The sequence below is a fragment of the Mus musculus genome, chromosome 12, assembly GCF_000001635.26.
Source record: "Mus musculus strain C57BL/6J chromosome 12, GRCm38.p6 C57BL/6J".
Classification (NCBI taxonomy): Eukaryota; Metazoa; Chordata; class Mammalia; order Rodentia; family Muridae; genus Mus; species Mus musculus.
In genome coordinates, this window is record NC_000078.6 from 75,498,162 (window position 1) to 75,523,426 (window position 25,265).

General features: G+C 39.9%; 1 protein-coding gene across 4 annotated transcripts in view; it reads right to left on the reverse strand.

The window, feature by feature from the left end:
- Ppp2r5e (protein phosphatase 2, regulatory subunit B', epsilon) overlaps window positions 1-25,265 on the reverse strand; it is a 146,775-nt gene that overhangs the window by 48,699 nt on the left and 72,811 nt on the right. For all 4 annotated transcript variants that reach the window (XM_006515926.3, NM_012024.3, XM_006515925.3 and 1 more), the window contains one exon: window positions 17,441-17,637. In XM_006515926.3, the coding sequence (XP_006515989.1) occupies window positions 17,441-17,637 (197 nt within the window). The remainder of the gene's footprint in view (window positions 1-17,440; window positions 17,638-25,265) is intronic.

The window sequence follows — 25,265 nt, forward strand, 5'->3', positions numbered from 1 at the left end:
GCTTGGCACCTAATAAACTGAAATAACTAAGCTTGACAAATATAAGCAGACAATTAGCTAAATCTAAATCTCATACGACATTTTTAAAGTTGACTCTGTGTAATATTTAGGACAATCTTGTTTTTAAAAAATTATCTGAAATTCAAATTTAACCAGATGCCTTATATCTGCAGTTGCTAAATTTGACAAATGTAAAATTACACTGATGCTAGCTAATAAGAGCCTGTGCAAAAGAAGAGAGCCCCTGCAGGTAAAGGCTTGGATCTAAGGACTGCTGTGAGGACCTGCCTCTCCATTAATTCTTCCGAAACTTAGGCTACTGCTGATCACTATGAGCAAAGCCAATGTCTAAGTCATGTGAGAGACAAGACTACAAAACTCCTACTCGTGGCCTAATTAGCAAATGAGGCCATTCCTTAGCATTTTAAAATCATTTTTTGATTAAATAATATATTACTCTGAGATTTAAATAGCAAACTACAACTGTTACTGTTTAAAGTTATTTGATTTATTGCCCTCCATTCTCACTGTCCCCGCCCTTTTATCACCATAGAAACCTCTATTTTTACATGATTTTGGTTGTTATTTTGTTACTGTTGTGTCTTGCACATGATAAAAAGTATTGTGGCTGGCAGGAAGTAACTACTCCCTAAGCATTCACCAACCTGAATGTAGAACAGAAAGGAAGGACAATGCATAGTAACAATCTTTAAAAAAATAAATAAATACTGGATTTCTTTTAGTTACATTATTAGCCCCATTAATATTTATGGTTGGTTCTACTAAACTAAGCATGTGACATAATCTGGAGACATCACTGTATCACATTATAATAAACTAACCTAAATCATTTCTCTGTGCTCTATAATGTGTTTTCTATATAGCTGAGTCCCAGAATTACTGAGTAAAAGCGGATGAACTCAGAACATTCTTCCCACTTGAATCTGCACGGCCATCATTTCAAACAACTATGTAAAACTCACGCATATCAATTGTCAAAGCAAAAGGTAATACCACAAGAAGCACAGAGAGAATTCCTAGGATTACATCTAAAAAAATTAAATTTCAAACAGAAAACCCATGCAAATGGTGTCATCTAGTGAGTATTCACATAATTAAGAGACATTACTAGTTCTGGCATTGCTCACAGTAAGACCCCACAAGTGACCAGTTCAATATCCTGGAGTTTTTTCACTTAATTTATTCACTTACGTGATTATTCTGCTAATAATCTAGCATATTTTGAAAAGCCACTAAAAGATTTACTTAGTCAAACATTAACAATCCAAGTGAGAACCCAGTAATTATAAAGTTGAAGCTCAACTAACACATTATTCTCATAACCTTGTATCATAATCCAAATAAATACAGTAATAATGTATCTAGAAAGAAAAACCTGGAAAATCTTTGTCAAGTCAGGGTCTCTCTGTGTAGCCCTGGCTGTCCTGGAACTCATTCTGTAGAACAGGCTGGCCTCGAACTCACAGAGAGATGCCCCTGTCTCTGCCTCCCACATGCTGGACTTGAAAGTGTGCACCACCACCACCAGGGAGAAAATGGGAAAATCTATAAGCAGTTCATCAGCATTTTTCATAGATGGCATTTTAAAAAGTAATTGTATCAGAAGAAAAAAATATGAATATAAACATGATTTAAATCTAAATCAGATTTATCTGGACACATAAAACTATTTTCAAACATAATAAATACTAATATTGATCTAAGAACTAAAATTCTAACAAATTTTCTAACATCAAAATAATATACATGCACATAAAAATGTTTACAGAAAATATACAAAAATATAAAGTTTCAAGTTACAGTAACACCAAGGTTAAGAGCTGTTAATGGCACAATAATAATGGTAAAACCTCCTTTGTATTCTGCCCTTTTAACTAATTATGGATAAATAGTAAAAACTAGGATAAAAATCCCAAAGCATATTATAATACTGTTTAAAGAATTATCAGAAAGCTAAATATTATAATATCAATGTTAAGTAATATTACCAATATACTTTTAATTTTCAAGACAAGAATTTTAAGAAGCTACTGTTCCAACCATGTTAACTTGAATCAAACAGGACTTCCTAAGTGTCTGCCAACACTCTTGCTTATCCCAAGTACAAGTCTCACCAGCACCAATGACGGTCTGATACACTGTGAATATGGGTGTGGTCACATCACAATTTTTAGTATAAAACTACATTTGTGGACAAAATTCTATGCCTTTGAGGAAAGCTTCCCTGACTAAGGATACTGCATGGCTTATGTGACAGATACACATACATTCATAAAATCTTTTACAACACCCACAAATCTGTATGTAGACTAAAAAGATTTCTAAAGATCTTGTGGTATATTCAGCACCACACTTCAAATCTATATTACAGACTTTGTAGAACACAGTACTACTCTGTTATACCTTCTGAGGAGGCAGAAAGAACATTCTTAATGATTTTTTCAAAAACTCAAAAGAGACATTTGATAAAACAACAATTTAAAAAACTTTAAAATATTTCCTAGCCAGAAAATTTTAATATATAGACATTTCCAAAAGAATATGAATGACATTTTTTAAGCAAACAAACAAAAACAATGCTTAGGAATCTTCTATTTTCCTAGCTTTACAATGAAGAAATCTATTTTTACTTATATTTCTGTTGCCAACTGTTTCATTTTGCCAGATACCTAGAATATATATTATAGATAATCTGGACTACAGTGAGACCCTACTTTCAAAAAGCTAATTTTTAAAGGTTATTTCTGACTATATTGTTATGTAACTTGTACATATTTCTACAAAATTTAAAAAGAAACAAAAATGTGTTTTCATTGCTACCATTCCTTCTGGAAATGTTTAGCGGTCCTTATAGTAAATCAGTACAATTAGATTAAGCATATAATTGATTATTTCTGCAAATAATTTAGCCCCCTTTATATTCTGGGTATCAATCAGAAGGATAGAGTCCTGTCGATTAAAAAGGAAAGGACTCATGTCCTCAAGGACCAAGAACAAAAAGCTAAACACCCAGAATAGATATCAAATGTAAGCACAAAGGGAGTTCTGAGAAACATGTCAACATTTCATTATAAACGACCAAGGGGAAAAACTGAGCAAAGACAACAACAAGAAGCCCCTAAGACAGGAAAAGAGATGAGATGAAAAGGGGAAAAGAGAGAAGATAACATTTTGGCAAGACCTTGTCCACATGCAGTGATTTCCAATGCCTACTCTATCAAAGTTCATGGAGGGCAGCAGCATTTACATAGCAGAAATAAAGAAACCCAAGCACTCATTTAATAGTGGATAATCTCATCTCTAGCACAGGGCAGGGAAACATGCACACAAATTTGGACAAGAGCATAAACAGTAAAAAAGAAAAATATAACATATGTAATAATAAAATACTCTCATGAAACTGAAAAAGTCTACAGCTATTCTTATGATCTTAGATGCATGTTATTTATATACTGAATGAAAGCAGACCCACCAATATGTGTATGTATGTTTGCGTGTGTATATGTGTGTGTATACCATTTAAATAACGTTGGTAACTATCTGCATTATTGTCAGATCCATACTTGTACTCTAACCCTCTCCATACCACATAACTACATACAGCTTTACTTTAAATAGGGCCTCTGAGGTTCGTGGGTTTGTCTCAACTGAGACTGGCTGGGCTGATTTCTTTCTACCCCAATGCCCTGGGAATGCCCCTTTGAATCTTCTCTCTGGCGCTGACTGATGCTCCAGAGAACAAGGTAATCTGGAAGCTGGGAAAGACGCTTAGGGATTTCCTTATTCAAAGTAGTCCGCAGAAGACCCACTTCTCTCAGCAGCGCCTACAGTCCCCAAGTAATGGTTCTCTCCAGTTCTAGCATCTCTGGGAAGGCAACCTTGTTCTGAGGGAAAATCAATTCACTACCTGGTTCAGAGAGAGTGAGGTAGAACCAGGAATCATGGCTTCTTATATAAGTTTTGCTCCAGAGCACCTGGTTCTGCCCCTAGGCATCCTTTCTTTGAGGTGTCTTTGTGCAGACCCCTTGTTAAAGCGTGTGACTTAGAACATTTCTGGGGCACCTTTGCCATGGCTTTAGAGTCACCTTTCTCTGATCAATCAAGGTAGTGAAAGAACTTCATCAGCTACCCAGCTTCCAAAACGATGATTCTATGATCTCTCCCAATTTTCCATGTCCTCATGTCTTTATTTTCATAAATCTAGTTGCGACTCTAAGTGGTAAAGGAAATAAACTACGCACATCAATCTTTTTACTAAAGAGTCAGCAACTAATTTCCTATCAAATTATTTCTTCCATCCTCTAATAATTTCTGCTAATTCAATAATTTAATTTCTTTATACATCAATCCCTTTTTTATTGGGAAAGGATTCAATAAAACAGCGAGAAACCTAAAATGACAGCTGCCCTAATCTTAGCCAAGGCAAAATGAGAGACCCACATAAGCTCCTGCCTCCCAAGTGCACCAATGTCAGTATGGAGCAAAGTAGAACACTAAAGATCATTCAGAGTCTGCAGATAAACACAGAATTCAAATGAATGGACTCAAGCCACCCTTTCATTAAATGAGAAAGTACACACGTCTTAAGGGGAAAATCAGCACCAGAAGTCAAGCAGAGAAGGCTTCCTTCCTCCTCGGCTTTCTGTCACCGTTCCCACCTTGGCCTGTGGATATCCTTAGTTACTCCATTTCCAGTCCAGAAGAGCTCTGACATCATCTCAAACTGGGTCTGCTCAGAACCAATCTGTCTCACTGGCCCGCACTTACACTGAGAGGCACCACTCCTACCTTTTTACTCTTTCAGTGGGTTGCTATTCTTTTGGCAGGTATCCCTGATTTTATACAATTATTAAATTCATCAGACCTTCACTACCTAAAATGTTAAGTATGTTTAAGTTTGAGGTTTTAAAGGGAAAAGTAAAGACTGAGATGAAATTGGTTTTTAAAAAAAAAAAAAGTGATGAGTATCCAGAGTTAAACAATGATGCTCTGAGCATAAGCAAACAAATATAGGGAGACACTTTTCATAAGTGCTCTTCTCCATTTCCTTTCTCTCTGTACCCATCTGACAAAATCAAGACAACAACTACCCTCCCCCAGGTGCTAACCGGCTTGCCTCACCCCTCCTTAGAAGAGCAAAGCCCTCCTTCAGAGACTGGAAAATGTAAGAACATACTTCTATCTCACATGCTATTCAAGAGTACCTGTGACCTCTTGCCCAAGTCTGTCTTCCTAGCTTGCTCTGCTCTCTGAAACCTAGACCCACCCAGACTTTCCTACTACCCACAAGTCCAACCACAAACCCTCTACTATGGTCGCCTTCTATTTCAAGATTAAACTTCATTCCAAACACAGGGCATCTGTTTACCTGATGAAATGGTTACAGGGAGATTGAATTAATTATCTGGGATGAGATCCTCACACAAAAACATCACAGGAAAATCAATCTCACGGAGATGACTATATTGCACTCTTGCCAAAACTGGAAATGTAGCAGTAAATCCCAAAGTGAAGCCTGTTGATATTAAATCTCAGAATCCAAAAATAGAGGGTGCACACTTCAGCAGTCAGTGCTCACTGTGTATAAACACAGCACAGACCCTTGCACCGTGGTGTCTGCAGACAAGTCCCATCCGCATTTCCTTTGCTCCACCTTGGCAGGCAAGCCGTAAGATAGGCTTTATTCAACCTGGTGATTTCTGAGAGCCAAACTTACAGACAGAACAACACTTTGGCTTAAACATGAGGCTTTTTTGAGACCATAAATGCTGAACGACTGCTTTGAACAATGAGGTTCAAAATCAGCTAACACTATAAGAAAAATTTTAAATTTAAAAAAAAGGTCTCTGAACTTTATAATTTTAAAAAGCACACACAAAACACACACTACTTCTGATGTACATTTCTAGCCATGGTACTTGCTCCCACTTGAAAATACTGTGTTGTGCTGGAGAGATGACTCAATGGCTGCTCCTCCAGAGCACCTGGGTTCAACTGCAAGCACCCACATGGTGGCTCATAACCATTTGTAACTCCAGCTCCAGAGGATTTGATGGCCTCTGTGGGGTACAACATGCCTGCATAGTCATATACATCAAATTAAAATATATAAATCAAAAAAGGGAGGGAGGGAGGGAGGGAGGGAGGGAGGGAAGGAGGGAGGGAGGGAGGGGAAACCAATATGCTAATGAAGAAACACTACCAAACCGTCTCCATCTCCCCTCTATGCCTGTGCGCCTGTTTCATAGGCTCTGTGACCTTTCATTAGTAAAACAATTAAACTAGCTTAGGGGTCATTGATACACACCAGACTTAAATGTGACCACCCAGCTCCTGCCTGCAGATGACAGTCCTCCTTCCCCTAAAACTACTGCCTAGACAGACTAGGTAGAGCTGATGCTGGCTTCATCAGTAGAAGACAGAGGGGATATAGATAGATATTAGCTCCTCTGAAGGAAACCCAGAGAAGGTTCTAGGGCTCACACATTATTTCAACATCACTACCTTATACTTTTTCTTATTTCCTACTCTGCTATTAAGAGCATCACAAATTTAAATTTAAAAAAGCAAGCGAGCTCCATTTTGCAGCATCTCTATCATCTAATCTCAACAAAAAGCTTTCTTTAAAGGAAAGGGGCACAGGACATCAAAAGGAAATACATTCGTCCAGACAGTGTTCGACCTCGCCCTCCTACAAGGCCCAACTTCTGCATGCAGAACAATTCACAATATTTCAAAACTGTTCTTTAAAACACTCTTTTGTTATCAAGGGCCTAGAACTACCTTCTCTACTGTGGCTTGCTCAGCCATTTTACTGAAGTCTACTTGCTCTCCAGCTTATCAATATTCATAGCATTCCCATTTTTGCTCAAAAGCATCTTTCTTGTTGCATGTGTGGTCCTGTGCCCATTCATCACTGGCCTCAAGTGAGGGAGGACACACCCTCTTTTCTCACCCCTGTTGCCTCTAGCTCTCGGTGAACACTGGGACTGTGCTTTCACTCTCAAAGTCCCTTATCTTCTCGCCACACTGTAGGGAAACCTCAGAAGTCACTGGGTAGCACATTTCATCTTGTTTTAGTTTATAAATCAGGTTTGGCTTTAAATATTGGTCCATAGCCAATAGCCAATTTCCTCCTCGATATACCTGCTCATTGTTTACCTGCCAAATTCTTGCCCCCCCCCTCCCCTCCCCTCCCCTCCACCAACATTACAGTCTCTGAGAACTCTACTCCAGAGGACACGTGTTTTCTCTTCCTGCTAATCAGCTGTGTGCAAGCAGCTTTCTTCTTGTCCAACCAACCCTCCCCTCCTTTTCTCTCCCTTCTTCCAGCCTCTCTCCCATCTCCCAGCAAAGAAATAACTACACTGTAGAAATGCCAAAAGCTAGAGCTGTTAAAGACACTCTTCGTTTAAGATCCTCTTATTGCATGCTGCAACGTCCCATCTTCTTGATGGCCATTGCTATACCTGTAAACTACATGTTCACTTTCAAGATTAAATTAAAAAGTTGGGAAAAAAAGACATAACAACCTTGAATGCAGTATTTTTACTCTGCACAGCTCTGCTGCCAGTTTTACAAAGGAGGGCTGGAGACAGAAGAGGAGGACACTCAGTACAGTGGGATGATTTTATTGGATATCAGTGATTGACAAGTCACACCTCTCAAAGAATATTAAGTATATTGAAAACCCTGAACCACCTTAATTTAAAGCAGGCCAGAAGGAATGCAGCTTGAAAACTAAGCAAACAGTTATTTCCTAAGTAAAAACTTTTTTTAATTAAAAAAATTAAAATTAAACACAGTTAAAATCCCTCTCAAACCCCTTAAGAATTCTTGAGGGGTAATAAATTAAGACAGGAAAGGCACAAATATACAATTATATTAAGAAATATTATTTAGGTGACTTAGGGGGAAGCTAGAAGAGGAAGTAAGAATTCAATATAATCAAGACATTCTAACTATGATTTTTTTAAAAAACGAGTAAAAGTTTTTCCTATTAAAAAGTGAACACTCAGTTGCACAATCCACATATCATCTGCCTTTGTCAGAAGCAACCAAAGATACAAGAAAAGACTTCAGAATCTTTAGATTCAAGGTTGGAGAGATAGCTCAGTGGTTTAGAGCACTGGTTGCCTGCTCCTCCAGAGGTCCTGAGTTCAATTCCCAGCATTCACATTACGGCTCACAATGGCCTATGACTGTAATCCCCTGTGATTCAATGTCCTCTTCTGGTGTGCATATATGCAGACAAAATAGCCATATACATAAATAAATCTTAAAAAAAATAATCTTTAGATTTAGAAAAGTTCAAGGGGACAGGCACAGTGGCACATACCTTTAATCCTAGCACTCAGTAAACAGAGACAGGTAGGTGGATCTCTGAGTTTGGGACCAGCCTGATCTACAAAGTAAGTTCCAGGACAGCCAAGGCTATATAGAAAAACCTTGTCCCAGAAATAAATAAATAAAACAAGAAAGAAAAGCTCAAGAGGAAAACATAGTATAGAGGCAGCGCACACACCTCTATATATATACCCAAACTGACACGATGGTAAAGTTGCTTCCAGAAGCAAGAGGTTTTTAAATGGAACTTCCAGTGCCAAGGGTAGGCTATGAGCCTAGAAGCTGTTGGTCTGGGAGGCACCTGTGGCCCCCAAAACAATCTACGCAATTATAATTGCTGCCGGTTGCCCATCTAGTAGACCACAAAGAAAGTAAACTGATCTGGCCTGGAAATTCCCTCCCTATTACCTATTGTCATAGTATCAGAGGGTACTATGCAGGATACCAGGGGACAGTAGGCAACAGTGGTCTTGCTCAGCTGTAGGCCCCGTGTGCAGCAAGACCGTCCAGCCCACAGGAGAAGATTTTAATGCAACAGTGGCAAGTCTGTCATAATGGTAACCAACCTCTTTCTGGTTGGATCTGTCGCCTGCTCTACAGCATGGAATCCATATCTGGTGCCATAAATTCCAGTCAAAGGCTATAGCTGGAGAAGTCATAGGCACTAGTGGGAAAATATTATTGCTGTTTTGAAAAATTGACATGATATGCCTGTCAAATTGCCTTCAAAACAACTCTTTATGCTCCTAGAATAGTGCCACCAGAAGCTTTGGTCACCGACGTTTCCTTCTGCAGTGATAAGTAGTTAAGTAAAGAGACTAAGGAGTCAAGCATTAAGAAGAAATGACTAAGCCGGGCGTGGTGGGCATGCCTTTAATCCCAGCACTCGGGAGGTAGAGGCAGGCGGATTTCTGAGTTCAAGGACAGCCTGGTCTACAGAGTGAGTTCCAGGATAGCCAGGGCTACACAGAGAAACCCTGTCTCAAAAAAACAAAAAACAAAAAACAAAACAAAAAAAAGATTAAATGACTAAGGGCTGAAGAGACAGCTCAGTAGTTAAGAGCACTTGCTGGGTTCAGTACCTAGCATCTGTACGGTGACTTATAACCATCTATAACTCCAATATCAGGGCACCCAACACCCTTTTCTGACTTCTGCAGACACCAGGCACAAACTATGTATACAAACATATAAATCTTTAAAAAGGGAAGAAAAGGAAAGGGAAGAATATAAGAGAAAAGAATAAATGACTAGGGCTAGAGAGATGATGGCTCAGCAATTAATAGTTTGTTCTGCTCTTATAAAAGATCCAAGTTTGATTCCCAGCACCTGTGTCAGGCAGCTTACTCTACTGTAACTTCAGCTCCAGAGGATCTAATGCTATCTTCTGACCTCCTCAGACATCTTCATTTTATATATACAAAGCTCTACACAGACAGACAGACAGACAGACAGATAACTTCATTTTATATATACAAAGCTCTACACAGACAGACACACATACATACACATACACACACACACACACACACACACACACACACACACACACCTTTAAAACTGAAGATTTATTATTTATTTTTATATATATGGGTATTTTGCTTTCATATGCATCTGTGCCCCATGTATGTGCAGTTGCCCTCAGAGGTCAGAAGACGGTAACTCCCAGGACTAGAGTTACAGAAGATTGTCAGACACCATGTCCTCTTACACCGTGTGTAAGCAGTCAGTGCTCTTAACCACTGAGCCATCTTTTCAGCAACCATATTTTTTAAAAGGATAAATGACTGCTGAATACATTCAGCTATAAACAGGACATCTGAATCACCTCCTCCAAGGTTCAGGGGACATCAAAGAAGAAATAGGAAGTAACAGTTGATGGAGGAAGAAGGCATTTCCTTCAGTGGTGCACCAAAGGTGAGATGCCCAGGAACCTGCAAACAAACCCCTACATCCCTGTCCACTCTCCTGTCACATCTCACCTGAAATTCCCTGGATCCCCATGCCCAGCAAAAGGAAAAAGACATGAAGGCAAGGTGGGAAGAGGATTGGCAGAAAGGGGAACAGGGGAGAATAACAGAAAGCAGGAATGATCATGATTACGATAGGTAAATGTGTGAAAATGCCATAATGAAACTGAATTGATGCATGCTAATAAAATTACTCAAATAGAAAATCTGAACTATACATATGTGGGCTCTGTGTGTGTGTGTGTGTGTGTGTGTGTGTGTGTGTTTACAATATTGAATACATGACCAAAAGTCTTCCCATGTGAGCTGGAGGTACAATTTCAGTGGAGAAAGTACATGTTTAACATGCACAAGGTCCTAGGTTCAATCCCCAGCAAAGGCAAAGAGAAAGACCTCCTCACAGAGCAGGGCCAGACCCAGGTGATTCTACCGTGAAGTTATTCTGACAACTGCACTTAACAGCTTTACTTGATGATATAAGCTGAAAGAGACAGCTCCTCCCAAAGTTCATATGTAGATGTTCTCACGTAGGCATCTAATGTAATGGTTAATGTACATATGACAAATTCAAATTTAAGCTATTTAAGATTCTTTCCACACACACACACACACACACACACACACACACACACACACACACACACTGCAGTCAATATCAGAGAGCTCAGTGACCTCATGACCATGTGTTCTCCAAGACAACAAATATTACTTAAGGAACACTAACCAGAGAAGCACAGGATGACAGATTTAGGAAAAGACAAAGTACCTATTAGTTTCTGTTCTTCTGACAAGCGACAAACACTAACATCTGCCCCTGGCCTTGCCTACTCAATTCTGCCTGATCTTTCTAAAAATGTCTTCTGATCATCTTCAATATTATAACCGTAAGCTCTCACCTATGTGCCAAGAATTTGTACATTTCTAACCTGCTTCTGAGGTCTTCCTTCTGAGGTACTTCAACACAAATATCTTGAACTTACCCATTCTCAAAATTTCCCAGTAATTTCAGTCAGCAAACACCTTTTTCATATACCTCCAAAGCAAACACCAGCCAAGATATAAGTACATTCTCTTATCAAATGCAAGAACATGGCAAAAGACAAGTTCTTATATTCCCATGTTTCTTACCATTCCCAATGCTACATTTAGTCAATGATACATTAATAACAAAAAATCCTCTGTCATTCAGTCAACAGGATACACAGTAAAGTTAGCAAAGCATCCTAACTTATGTATAGGCAGACTTTGAAGACCTTAACTGAGAATTTCTAATTCTCCACAAAACCATATTATTCTGTTAAGAAGATAATCAGAGCTATGATTTTTCAATTAAATCAAAGAATATATTTTAAAAATGAACACTTAGGTCAACGGGAATGGTGGCGCACACCTTTAATTCCAGCACTTAGGAGGCAGAGGCAGGTGGATTTCTGAGTTCGAGGCCAGCCTGGTCTACAGAGTGAGTTCCAGGACAGCCAGGGCTACACAGAGAAACCCTGTCTCGAAAAACAATAATAATAATAATAATAAGAAGAAGAAGAAGAAGAAGAAGAAGAAGAAGAAGAAGAAGAAGAAGAAGAAGAAGACTTAGATAACCCAGTGACATGATATAATGTGAAAGCAGAAGAAAACTTAGCAGTGGCCAAGAAATAATATGAAGGACTCAAGGAAAGATCTCAATAGAAATAAAAGACTCTTTAATATAATTTATACTAAGGCTACATTAATTCTGAAACTTATATATCCTCAATCTGCAGTATCCAGAGATTTAATCACACACTGGGAACAACAAAGCTAGAAACCAAGACTCACCAAGTCATAAACACAAAATATAAAAATAATAATTGTTTTTTTTTTTTTTTTACAGAAAATAGTAAGAGTATACTCAAATGAAGCCATCATATCCTAGGTCCCGCTGCAGTCTGAGAAATCACTGTGTCACCTTTAATTTGTCCACATTACACTTTTTACGGTTGGCAGAAAACAACCATCTTTTTAATCATCAAAAAATAAGCATGTAAACTAGATACGGTGTCATATGCACATAATCTTGGCACTTGAGAAGAAGTTACAGCATGGAGAACATAAACTGAGACTGGCTTCGGTTACAGAGAAAGCTCTTGGCCAGCCTGCACCACACACACAAAGGTCCTGTCTCAAACAAGCTAACTAAAGGCTGGGAATATAGGTCAGTGCTGGAATGTTCACCTAGCACTCATAATGACCTGGGATTGACACTCAACACCACCATTTTTTTCTTTTAAAGTAAAAGCATGACATTAAGTAATTCAATAAATACTACCTAGAATTAATGAAGCCAATGCTTTCAGCAATAAGACTACATCCCACATTTGGAGTACCCTCAAATGAATTCTTCTTTAGAAAAGACATGCAAATATACAAAGAATATAAAATAAACAAAGTTCAAATTTATACATAAAAAATAAATAGATTTGAAGATCAACAAATTCTAAGAAATATTTCAAATGGAAAAATGCAACAGTACTAAAAAGATGGATTAATATTAGTATGATATATATATGTATATATCATAAAGACAAAAGCTTGACCCTAGAGACAGTACAGAACAGAATACAGCAAGACCCAAAGCAAGTTAAGGTCCATAAGAGAAGATACCACAAAATTACAAAACAAACTTAAGTAAGCAACTGCTTTGGAAAATGATTAGTAAGCCTTGAGAAAGCCATTCTAAATAACTTGGACAATGTTGATCAAAAGCCATCCATTTCAGAAAAGGATCTAAGATATCGTCAGCTCCCTCCGTTAACAATAGGAAAAACTGAAGCTAGAAAGAAAAATGAGTTGCCAAAGTCCCATTACTAGTTAAGATGAGTAATAAGGACAGTAACTTACACGAGCTTTCCCTATGGCTCTTTCCCCTATAAACATTTCTGCTCCTGAAGGTAAACTGTATGTTATACTGTTGAATGTATTTACACATAAAATGTTTCTCCTTCATTCTAGTAGCCTGTGGGTAGTACCCAGACTTAGATTAGATGGTAAAAATGGCTTCCCAAACTCATCTCTTACTTTCTCTTCTACTTCACTGCCCCTCACAAGAAAAACAACTCTCCACAAGTTACCTAAGCTTTTGGTATTAAGGCTGACACCATATCATGTCATTCTGATTCATTCCTCATCCTTGTTTTCAGAACCAACTAGCATATTCCATTAGCATTTCATTGAAAACACTACCACTTCCTCATTCTGGTGAAGTAGTTTCATGTCACACTAACAAGAAAGAGGAGCGGGTAGGGACAGTGACTACTCACCAGGCAGGATCATCCTTGAGCTACAGAATTTGAGAGAAACTGAAGCAACGAAACAGAATACATCTAGCTGATAAAGAATGTACAAATCTACAAACATGGACCATGCAAATTCAAGCATCTAAGAGCAAAGCATAACACTGCTGTTCACTAAACATCTGCCATGTGCTAGAGACTATTCTGGGACATTTACGTGCATTAATGCTATGTTCACAGCCCTCCCCCCCTCAAGAGAGTTATTTCACAAGGAGATAAGCAGGACCAGAATTTGTGCACATGAGGACCTTAGAGGTGGCAAAATAGGGTGGCCTGGGGGTTGTGGGGAGTACTAAAATGGCCCTTGGTTCTAAGCCTTCTTATAAAGCAGTAAGCACAGTTAGCCTGTACACACATGCTCAAGTATTCAGAATACCAATGTACACACAGAACAGCCATTTATTTAGAAAGGGCTCTCGGCATCATATGAAACTGAGGACCCCAAAAATAAGTAATTCACAGTGATAAAGCAAGTGAGTATGGCCAAAATGTCCACTGAGCCCAGGAGGGTTTACCTTCTAGTCTAACATAAATTCTATAAATAGTCCAGATTACATAAGTACCACAGCAAATGAGTCACTAACAAATTTATAAATTACATATAAAAATAAATATACATCTGAGAACTCTACATAAAGCTGACTTTCAAGTAAGGATGCTACATATTCAAAGCTGCCTAAAGCAGGGCTCAAGAATGTCTTAAAACAAATATAATGGCTTAAAGGCAAAGGGGAATGTAGGCCACAAAACGATGGACTCTCTTAGGAAACTAAAGCTGGTTTAGGATAATGGGAGAATTTTTTACATTATGTTAAATACTAGGTTTAATGACTTGACATAATTGAATGATAGACTATCTTCATCATAATTTCAGAGCCTGAAATCAGTTAGGCTCAGCTAAGAGGCATTTCAGAACCTACTAAGATATGCAGGACAATTCCTCTCTAGGATACTCAGCTCTTACGTGGAAAAAGTATATGCATGTGTGGGAGAATAAAAGCAGCATATTCCATACAAATGGACTACCAAGAAGCAGAGAAACTAAGGAAGGAGAAAGCCCTGGGTTTGTCAGAAACAGTGGCCCTGTAAGGCAGCCCATTGGGGAAAACAAGAATAAAAATTAGGGACCAGACCCTACATGAAGGGGCGAAATGGGAAGGAAGGGAGAGCAAATGCTGACAAAGATATGGGGCAACAGAACGCTCACTTCTAGCAGGAAGCCAAATAGCACAGCCACTCTGGACATTAAGTTTGTCAGTGACTTACAAAATACTTAAGGTTAGACTATCTATCCTAAGTAGTTGAAAATGTATGCCTCACACAATGTGAAGATTTCCAGAGGCACTTTAGCCAAAATGTGGGTACAACTTACTTTGAAGGTAAATAAAAAGGCAGCAGCAAATTCACACAATGGAATATTACTGAGCACTAATAATATTGAACTGGCTGAGTATCACAGTTCACATCTGTAATCCCAGCACTAGGGACACTGATGCAGGAGTGCTGAGAGCTGAAGATCAGCCTGGGCTACATAACAATTTTCCAGGCTAACCTGTGCTACTATATTCAATCTCATCTTAATGATTGAAAATGAAGACAAGAATGAAAAGACATTAAGGAAGCCAATGTAAAGAGGGCAGCTACCGTGTCTTAAAACATCTCTATAAAGTCAGGGACAAGGTCATTGGTCCTTAAGAGAGAAGGACAGCATGAAGCTCCTTTGTGTGATACTGCATGATGCATTTTGTCATTGGACTTTTATGCAAATCCAAAGAACACATAGCATCAAACATGAACACTGAAGTAAACTACAGATTCTGGGTGATTACAGTGTTCCAGTGTAGTTGGTCAATTTTGAAAATGTTCCATTTGGAATGGTGATAGCAGAGGCCACACATGACTGGGGACTGAGGCAAATGGGAAAGCTCTGTACTTTCCTCTTAATTTTGTTGTGAAGAGTAAAAGCCCATAATTTTAAAAAAAAAATCATTAAACATACAGATGTTCTTATAAAAGGATAAATGGGCTTACAAGGCCATCTATAGGAAGCCGGTTAAACACAATAAAATACTGAGTAGCTATAAACAATGCAGCTTTCGGGCTGGTGAGATGGCTCAGTGGGTAAGAGCACCGACTACTCTTCCGAAGGTCCTGAGTTCAAATCCCAGCAACCACATGGTGGCTCACAACCACCCATAATGAGATCTGATGCCTTCTTCTGGTGCATCTGAAGACAACTACAGTGTACTTATGTATAATAATAAATAAATCTTTAAAAAAAAAACAATGCAGCTTTCTATATACTGAAAACTGCTAAAAAATAAAATATACAGAAAGTGTGTGCAGACACCATTAGTATGTTTACAAAAATAATGCAAATATATCAGTATATGCTTCTATTCTCACAGAAGGTCAAGGAAGAAAGCTATAAACTGGGTATCTCTGAATACACAGGTAAGCTAACACCCAAAGAGCATGCTCTGCAGAGCACAGACGGGCAAGAGGAGATGCCTAGCTGGGAGATTTAGAAAGGACCTACACTCAGAAGCAGGATTTTCCAACAGTCTAACTGCTAATATCTGGGACTAGATCAGCTTTTCTTGTGTAGCTTTCTTGTCCTCTTTTAACATGCTTAGCATTATACCTGTAGTCTCTACCCAGTAGATGTTGGACATGCTCTCTTCCCATAGTCGCAACTACCATTGCCAAATGTCCTGTGAGGCATAAATGCTGTTTGTTGAAAACCACTACTCAGAAGCAACAATGGTAACAGCTAACTTACAAAACACTCGATAATACATTCCTGCAAAATAAAACAAATCCAATACATATATATATGTAGTGTGTGTGTGTGTGTGTGTGTGTGTGTGTGCGCGCGCGCGCGCGCGTGCATTTTCATTCCCCTTCAGATGTACATATGGATGTCATATACCAATTGCTTACAAGCTCATCTCTCAAAGTCCTTGCAGATGGTGAGCAGGCATTCCTTGTGCCTGTTCCTCTAATGGGCTCTCAATGATGGTCAGCCCCTTAAATGCTCAGCCCCTTAAACCTCTGTAGTTGCATTGCCTCCTCCATTCCTCCTGACGTCCTTCCCAAAACAACAGCCTCTCAATCTATAATCTTCTAGGATGCTAAGGAAGGCAACCACATCACAGAAGCCTAATGGTCAGATTTCAGCTCAATTTTTAAAAAGCTAATGTAATTATTGACACAGCACGAACATAATTGCTTGCATTAAACAAATAATGTTTCTTCCTGCAATTCCTAAGGACCACACACAGTGCTATTGTTCTAACACCATAAAAGGCATTACTCCTAATTTCAAGGAAATTACAAAGAGAAAGATTCATTATAAAGCCAAGAGAGACCTTAACCAGATCCTCTGCGTCATAATTTTATTAAATACGATGCCATTTCTAATATGCCACAATGTACAGGTGGTGCGGTTAAGATACTCAACAGGCTTGAATCGTTTCACTCAGATCTAAAACTGGTTGATTCTCTTGTGTCTTTGCAGAAATCCATGGCACCCTGGCCCTCAGCTTCATGCTCTGAGGCCACTCCTTCAATGCTGCAGTCGGTGGGGTGGTCTGGGTTTCTTCGTCATGAAATCGTGCTCTTCAAATCCTAGTGCTGCGCTGACTGCTGGCATCTAGCTCTCAGGAGGCTGGTTTTTGTTTGTGGAGGAGACCTCGGTGACCTCACTGCAATCAATACACCCATGAGTGGCTATGGAAGATGCTTAAAGTGTCAGCGGCGAAAAAGGAAACTCACCATTCTAACTACTTCAGGGTAAGTCTGCTCTGTCAGACAGCCTCTGCTTATTGTAATGTAGTCCACCAGTTCATTAAGAGTGGAGCGCTTGTATTCTTTCATTTTAAGATCAGATAGCGTGTCCATGAAGTCAAAAATGACACAGCACTGCTGAAGTTTCTTTAGGAACAGTTCAGGCTGCTCTGAGGTTGGAACGTCTAAGGAAAAAAGAGGAAATGGTGTAAGTCTGTCATCAATTTCTAGGCAACAGGAATTCTCTGTGAAAGTTACTTCAAAAGCAAACCCAAAAGAACAAGACAACAGTGTTCTTGTTACCATCACATATAGGTAGGAGACACGGTAAGCACCACATCAGAGATCATGTCTGAAAGCACAACGCAAGTGACTTCATTTGCTGAAGACTGACTAAATCCCAAGAGCCATCTGCAGGTTAAAGCAACATTTAGTCCAAAGCACCCCACTGTATCCTTAATATCCAAAACCACTGAGAAAGGCCAAACTTGTCCTTACAAAGTGAAGCCACACATTTTCAGTTAGTTTAAATTCATTTACTGAAAGATTTCAAAACAGAAATGTCAGTCTATTTATTTCATGTTGACATCCTTGGTGTTTAAAGCATAGCTGCTTGTGGGTTTTGTTTTTTATTTGTTCTGTTTTGAATTTATTTTGGTTTGGGCCCCATAAAGTTGCTTAGTCAAGGAAACTTGGAAAACCAACCAAATGAAATAACGCCAACCAGTTCAGCAATTCTGGGGAGACAGCTCAGCTGGGAAAGTGCTTTCCACACAATCCCAAGTTCCATCCCCACCAAAGAAGAGCCAGCCATGAGAATACTCATCTGTAACCCAGTGCTGGGGAGGCAAAAAGGCAGGAGAATTCCAAAGGCCTTCTAGCCAGCCAGCCACTCTGGTTTGCTGCTAGGCCCTGGGGCCTTGTGAGAGATTCTGTCTCAAATAACAAGGTGAAAAAAAACCATACCCAAAGTTGACCTCTGGCCTGCACATGCATGCATGTTCATGCACACACGCACACATGCATGCACACACACATGCACACAAAAATCACAAATGAGAAGTAGTAGAAGAACCAATTATACTTGGATCTACATCTTTTGACCCATATTCTTCTTTAGAAGTGAGAAAAACCTACTAACATCTTTATTAAAATGCTCTCAGAGGGCCAGCAAATTGGATAGTCATGGAAAGGCATATGCCACAAGCCTGGCAACCTTGGAGCCCACGTGGCTCTCTAATTTGTCTTCTGACCTCTACATGTGTGCTATGAAATGCATGTATCCATACATGCATGCATGCACAAAAAATTAATAAACATAACTTTAAAATTGTTAAATGTTCTCAGAATAGGCATCTGTTCTCTTTTCAAACAAAGAGCAGATTAGGGCCCAGGGATACAGCTCAGTTGGTAGAGCACTTGCCTAACACTCACTGGGTCCTTGCTCCTAATCTTCAACAGTGCATAAAACAACAAGGGGTGGCACTGGCTCATCATCCCTACACTTAGGAAGTGTGAGCAGTAGAGACCAAGACTTCAAGAGCATCCTCAAGTTTGAACCCAGCATGGACTACATGAGACTCTTTAAAAGGGGCCTGGGGGTGGTGGCAAGAGAGTTAAGCAGCTAAAGATGCTTATTACCAAGCCTGACTATCTGAGTGGGAACTCCAGTATCCACACGGAGGAAGGAGAAAACTGACTCCAAAAAATAATCCTCTGACATCCACAGGTGTTATATGGAATGCATGAGCATGAACACACACTTTTGGTTTTGGTTTTGTTAATGAAAAAACTGTCAGAAGTACAGAGAGTATTTGTGGGGTGTTCAACTACAAATGGAATACCTTTATCAACCTCCTTCCCCCAAGGACCAGGGGTCATTCAGGAAGAAGGGAGGGCAGAAAGATTCTAAAAAGCATCATCAGGGAAGACCAGAGCAAAATTGTCTTCTGGACATGGCAAGACCATGCACTGAGAAACTCAGAGCAGCTATGGATGTCTGCACAAAACCAAGCCAGGTAAAAGTCTACATGGAGTAAGGAGTAGTTCAAAACCCTAACAGAGGAGTTAACGACAGCTGATAGCTTCTAGGGGAGGAAAAGTTGATTTTCTTTAAGGATGCGGTTTCTGGTAGGTGATCAAGAGGATGGCCCTACACCCAGGAGTATTGGGGCAGTACAAACTGAAGTTGATAAGAACATTTTCAAAGAGAGCCTGAAGTTGAGGGATCGGTAAAGAGGAAGGGGTTGAGGGAAGAATGAGGTATGAATTTATCAAAATATATGTCATGAAAATCTCAATTAATAAAAATGTTTTCAAACTACATAGGATAGATGGGAATAGTGACACACACCTTTAGTCCCAGCACTGGGGAAGCAGAGGTAAGCAGGTCTCTATGAGTTCAAGGCCAACCTGGTCTACATAATGAGTTCTGAGACCTGTGGGGCTTTGAAGAGATCCTGCCTCAAACAAAACTAAACAAACAATAACAACAAAAACCCTACATCATCCAAAACAAACAAACAGCTCAGACATTTGGCTCAGTGTTGTTTCTAAAAATGAAGCAGAAATTTTGGGTTGAAAATCTCCAGCTAAACCCTGCCCCTCACTGGTTGTAGAGTTGGGAGAACTAGTCCTGCCCCTTGTCTGCCTTGGGGTATCTGGGGTGATAGGGAGAGATGCTCTTCCAGCCCCTCTCCACCTGACTCAGATCATGAGAGTGGAACAACTAGCCCCACCCTTCGCTGACTGCAGCACTTGGGAAAGCAGACCCTGCACCTTGCCTGGACAGTACAGTGTAGCTGGCCCTGGTGGCAAAGGCATGGGGGAGCCAGCCAAGGACATGAGGAGAGCCGACCCCTGCCCCTTGCTATCTGTAGCATTGGGTGAACCAGCTGGGACTGTGTTGGAGAACTGGCCCTGACGATGCAGACACAGAAAAGCTGGTGGGCTGACCAACTCAGCTACCTCCCAGGCCCAAATCCAAGGCTTTGAATTGGCCCACCCCAATTTCCACCTCATCTATGATGAGCAAATAAAAGGGCCAGCCATGAAGATCCAAAGCTGCAGGATATCCATGACACAGGGCAACAACAGGATATCCATGAGGAAACAGTATAGAGAGTATAGAGAAGCCAGAAGCCAAAGGCCTTGAAACAAACCAATGACTAACCGCAATGAACATTTGCAAGTAAAGATGTGTGGACAAAAGGGTGTACTGTGAGACACACAACAGCTTCCGTGACAAGATTTTTTTCTACCCTATTTTATTGGGGGGGGGGGGGGACACTGCAAGGACAGAGGGTAGATATGAAGGGACAGACAGATGAATGCAATTAGGATGTATGATATGAGGTTCACAAAGAATCAATAAAAAGTATTAAAAATATCTCTAGCTAGGAAGAAATATGATCTACAGTTGGCTAGTTTACTTCCCTCCCCCATTTCTTTCTACTATTTTATCCACACACACCCACCCCCATACAGAAAACTATAATCAGTATGGTGGTTTAAATGCGGATGGCCCCAGAAGAACTTCATCTATTTGAATGTTTAGTCCCTGGTGGTGGAAGCGTTTGGGAAGAGTTGGAGGACAGATGTCACTGAAGGTGGGCGTTGAGGTTTCAAAAGCCAAAACTACTCTCAGTTAGTTCTTTCTCTCTGCCTCCTACTTAACAACAACAAAAAAGATGTAAGCTCATAGCTCCAGTGCCTGCCTGCCTGCCTGCCTGCTTGCCTACAGCCTGACTCCCTGCCACCCTCGAAGACTGTACGCCCTATACACACTTTCCTTTATAAGCTGCCTTAGTCATGGTGTTATCAAGCATGTGATAAGTAACTGACACACTCAGGATAGGCTCAACTGCTACCATCCAAGTGAAGGACTCCTTAATACTGAGACTACATTTACAGGTAAGCAAGGTGGCATTCTCTTCTATTAAAAAAAAAAAAAAAAGGAGAGAGAGCTGATTATTGAGATTTCAGATCGAGTTATGTAGCTAGGAACAGCACTTAGGTCTCTAGCCACATTCACAAGGCCTCAGCTACCCAAGGACTCCACACCAGTTAACCCCACACTATGAATCTGAATGGGAGTTTTGATGCTGGAAAGGGAACAGGGAAAGGGCACACTCATGTAACATTAGTTAAAAGTTAAAATCTGCTGGGCGTGGCGGCACACGCCTTTAATCTCAACACTTGGGAGGCAGAGGCAGGCGGATTTCTGAGTTCGAGGCCAGCCTGGTCTACAGAGTGAGTTCCAGGACAGGCAGGACCACACAGAGAAACCCTGTCTTGAAAAACCAAAAAAAAAAAAAAAAAAAAAAGTTAAAATCTTCTGGGTGTTTTAATTAATCCAAATTTTACTACCACAGATTTAACAAAGCCCCCAAACTAGACATGAAGAATGCTCACAAGTACACAGGAAGTCTAAAGCATCATTGAAAGACAGCTTTTTAAAGGGCAAACCCTCATTCAAGCATAAACAAAGTTGGGTGGTCACTCAATAGATTTACATATTTAACAATTCAAAACATTCAGGCAGTTGGCATTTAGAAGCTTTTTAATGGTAAGCAGTTGGAATCCATTCTTTATTCATGCAAACTGATACATCACATACAAATCTGAAGCAGACTATCCACCTACTGGATGAGACATAATAGCTTATACTTATTGGATGTGCTGGGTACATTCTTTGTGCTCTAGTCTAAGCACTTAGACACACTAATTCTCATTTACTTTCTACAACAAAGTACATAAATAGGTACTATTTTCAACTTAATAGATGAGTAAATCACGACAAAAATGTTCAGTATCTTGCTCAGAATCATACAGCTAATAAACAGTGGAGACACAATTCAAACCCAGGATGTCTGGCTCCAGAGCCTGGATTCTTCTACACCATGCAGCATTCATGCACACAGAAAAGTCAGTGTAAGATGCAGCAGCAGGAGAAGCAGAGAGAATCACAGATGCATTCCCAACACGCCCCCCTTCATGGACTAGCACACTGAGCCCCTCCCTCCTTTAGCTGCCTCTGGAGCTTCCCAGCATAGCAAAGCTTTGCTTTCTATTCTTTATCCTTTATCACAGATTAAATTCTTCTAGCAGGGCCTCCCTTCAATTAAAGAGCTCTAGCAGTCAGGACAAACCACAGGATGCGGGGGAGTCCTTTAAACAATTTGTATAGTAACAGACTGAAAAAAAAAATTTTTCCTATCACAACTGAATGTTAAGCTATAAAATCAGTTGAAGATCAAGGACTGCTTCTAACTACAGGAAGGATAAGGAGGGTAACATGAACTCAAGCATTCACAACAGCCTGGGAAACATGGACTAAGTCAGTCTATTTGCCTCCCTTTCTCTCTCCCCCTCCCATCCCTCTCCCATCTCACTTTCCTGGGTCAGGGTGGGACCAGGAATGGTCCAAGGAAGGAGCTCGTCCTGTATGGACTGGCCCTGGAACTGCACTCCTGAGCTATGATGCCCCAGTCTCCATGTCCTCATCTCCCTAGCCCTCAAGGGTTGTAAAAAGATAGGACTGAGCAAGGACCAAAGGAGTGCTGTGTAGTCCAGATTTCAACAAAGTAGAAGTTTAATATCTATGGGACCACTCCCAAAAGCAAATATACTCTTTCTTTTCTTTCTTTCTTTCTTTCTTTCTTTCTTTCTTTCTTTTTTTTTTTTTTTTTTTTTTTTTTTGGTTTTTCGAGACAGGTTTTCTCTGTGTAACCCTGGCTGTCCTGGAACTCACTTTGTAGACCAGGCTGGCCTCAAACTCAGAAATCCGACTGTCTCTGCCTCCCAAGTGCTGGGATTCAAATAAACTCTTTCAAGAAATATTTATTTGAAAGGGAGGGAGTGGGATGGGGACTGGAGAAATGGCTAAATGGTTAGGAGCAGTGGCTCCCAGCACCCACACAGTAACTCACAACTATCTGTAACCCTAGTTCCAGGGGATCTGATACCTTCACACAGGCATACATACAGACAAAACATCAATGTACATAAATAAAATAAATTTTTAAAAAAAGAAAAGAAAGGTAAGAAGGACTAGGTACCCTGCCCTCCTGCACATGAAAAGAGGAAAATCTCATAAATTACAAGAAGACAGCAGACAGTCAGTACATTCTGATCACAATGGATCCCAAAACCAAATCACCTGAACATCTAAACACTTCTCAAGTAGCTTAAAACTGAATGAAAATGTTAGACATTTAGAAATAAATGTAAATCATTACAATATAAGGTCATCAAATAACTCCAAGCAGGCAATCAATAGTCTATCCAATGGTATTGTTTGACCTGCAAAATCCATCCATCCTGCCCACAGAAGAGCCCCACGGAATCACACCCAGAAATAACAAGAAATTAATACATAGTTGTGTAATAGCATGAAGGTCATTAGCACAATGATTCTCCCAACCAATGCCAGGGCTTAAAGGGGAGAATAAACCGATCCGGTTAACACAGTGTGGTGAGGTAAGAGTTAAACACATCCTACTGAAGAAGGACATGCAGTGAGCAGCTAGGTCTGTATACCTTTGCTCATCCTGGATCTTCCTACTCTTAGTCCCCCTAAACCTTGTAAGAATTGAGTCATCCTAAGTAAAGTTGATCTACCTCCTGATAGCTGGTCCCGTGTGGTTATTCACTGTACACACTCACAGGGTCTCTGCTCCCACTGCCTTTGTGGATTTAATCAGCTGATGATCTACAAGAGTGGGGAGACCCACAAAAAATGTCAATTCTCCTAAGGTATGCACACACAAATAATTTAGAAACCTACAGAAATGACATGTAATGGAAAAGTGACCACAATATTCAAGAGAGAACAAGTTCAGATGAAGGATAATGTTTCTCTTTGTATACAGAGGGTTCCATAGGATATCTATGGTTACAGCAGCCAGTCACTCTCCTTATCCTAACCTACAGAGGCAAAGGCATGAGGAGTTCAAGGTCAAACACAGTGACATAACAAGTTCCAGGCCCGCCTTGTACACAGGATACCCTGTCTTGAATCAACTGATAGATGGAAGGGCAGAGAGATGATAAAATAAATAATAATATCCAGCACAGAACAAGCATAATACTATCTATAGTCTCTGACCCCTGCGCCCTACCTCTTAAACTTTGTCTTAAAATGAGCTAACCCTGATCTTGGATACTATCAATTTCTCTGGTAACCCTTGATGATCTTCAACAAAATCAGCAGGAATTTTCCTTGTCTAAGGCATGAGTCTACACTTAGAGAAACCTAGAAATAATGTCTCAAATCCAAGAAGATGCTTCATATAAATTATTAAGTATATTTAGCCCTGAAAGTCTAATACAGAAATGCACTACATACCTAGTAAAATGCTTAGCTATTTGACCCTGGGGTCTGTCCAAACCATTTTCAACAATGCTACCTCTGAACTTAGACCCAATCAGCACTCTCTTTCCATTAGGAATTACTTTTGACCTAATAAGTCAGAAACAGCTAATAATATTTCATCAGAACAAGAAGACAGCCAGGCTATGGTGACACAAGCCTTTAATTTCAGCCCTCGAGTTCAAGGCCAGCCTGGTATACAGAGTGAGTTTCAGAACAGTCAAAGCTACACGGGGAAATTTGTCTCCAAAAAAACCCAAAAACAAAAACAAAAAACAAAACAAGCACACAAAGCAAAACCTAAGAAGACAACTACCAGTTTTTTAAATGAATAAAATAATAAAAATTAGACTTCAGCCTTAAGAACTAGAGCAAAATGTAATGTGATCCAGAATACTTCAAGGTACAAGGTAAGAAAGACTAACCCAAATTCAGATTGTT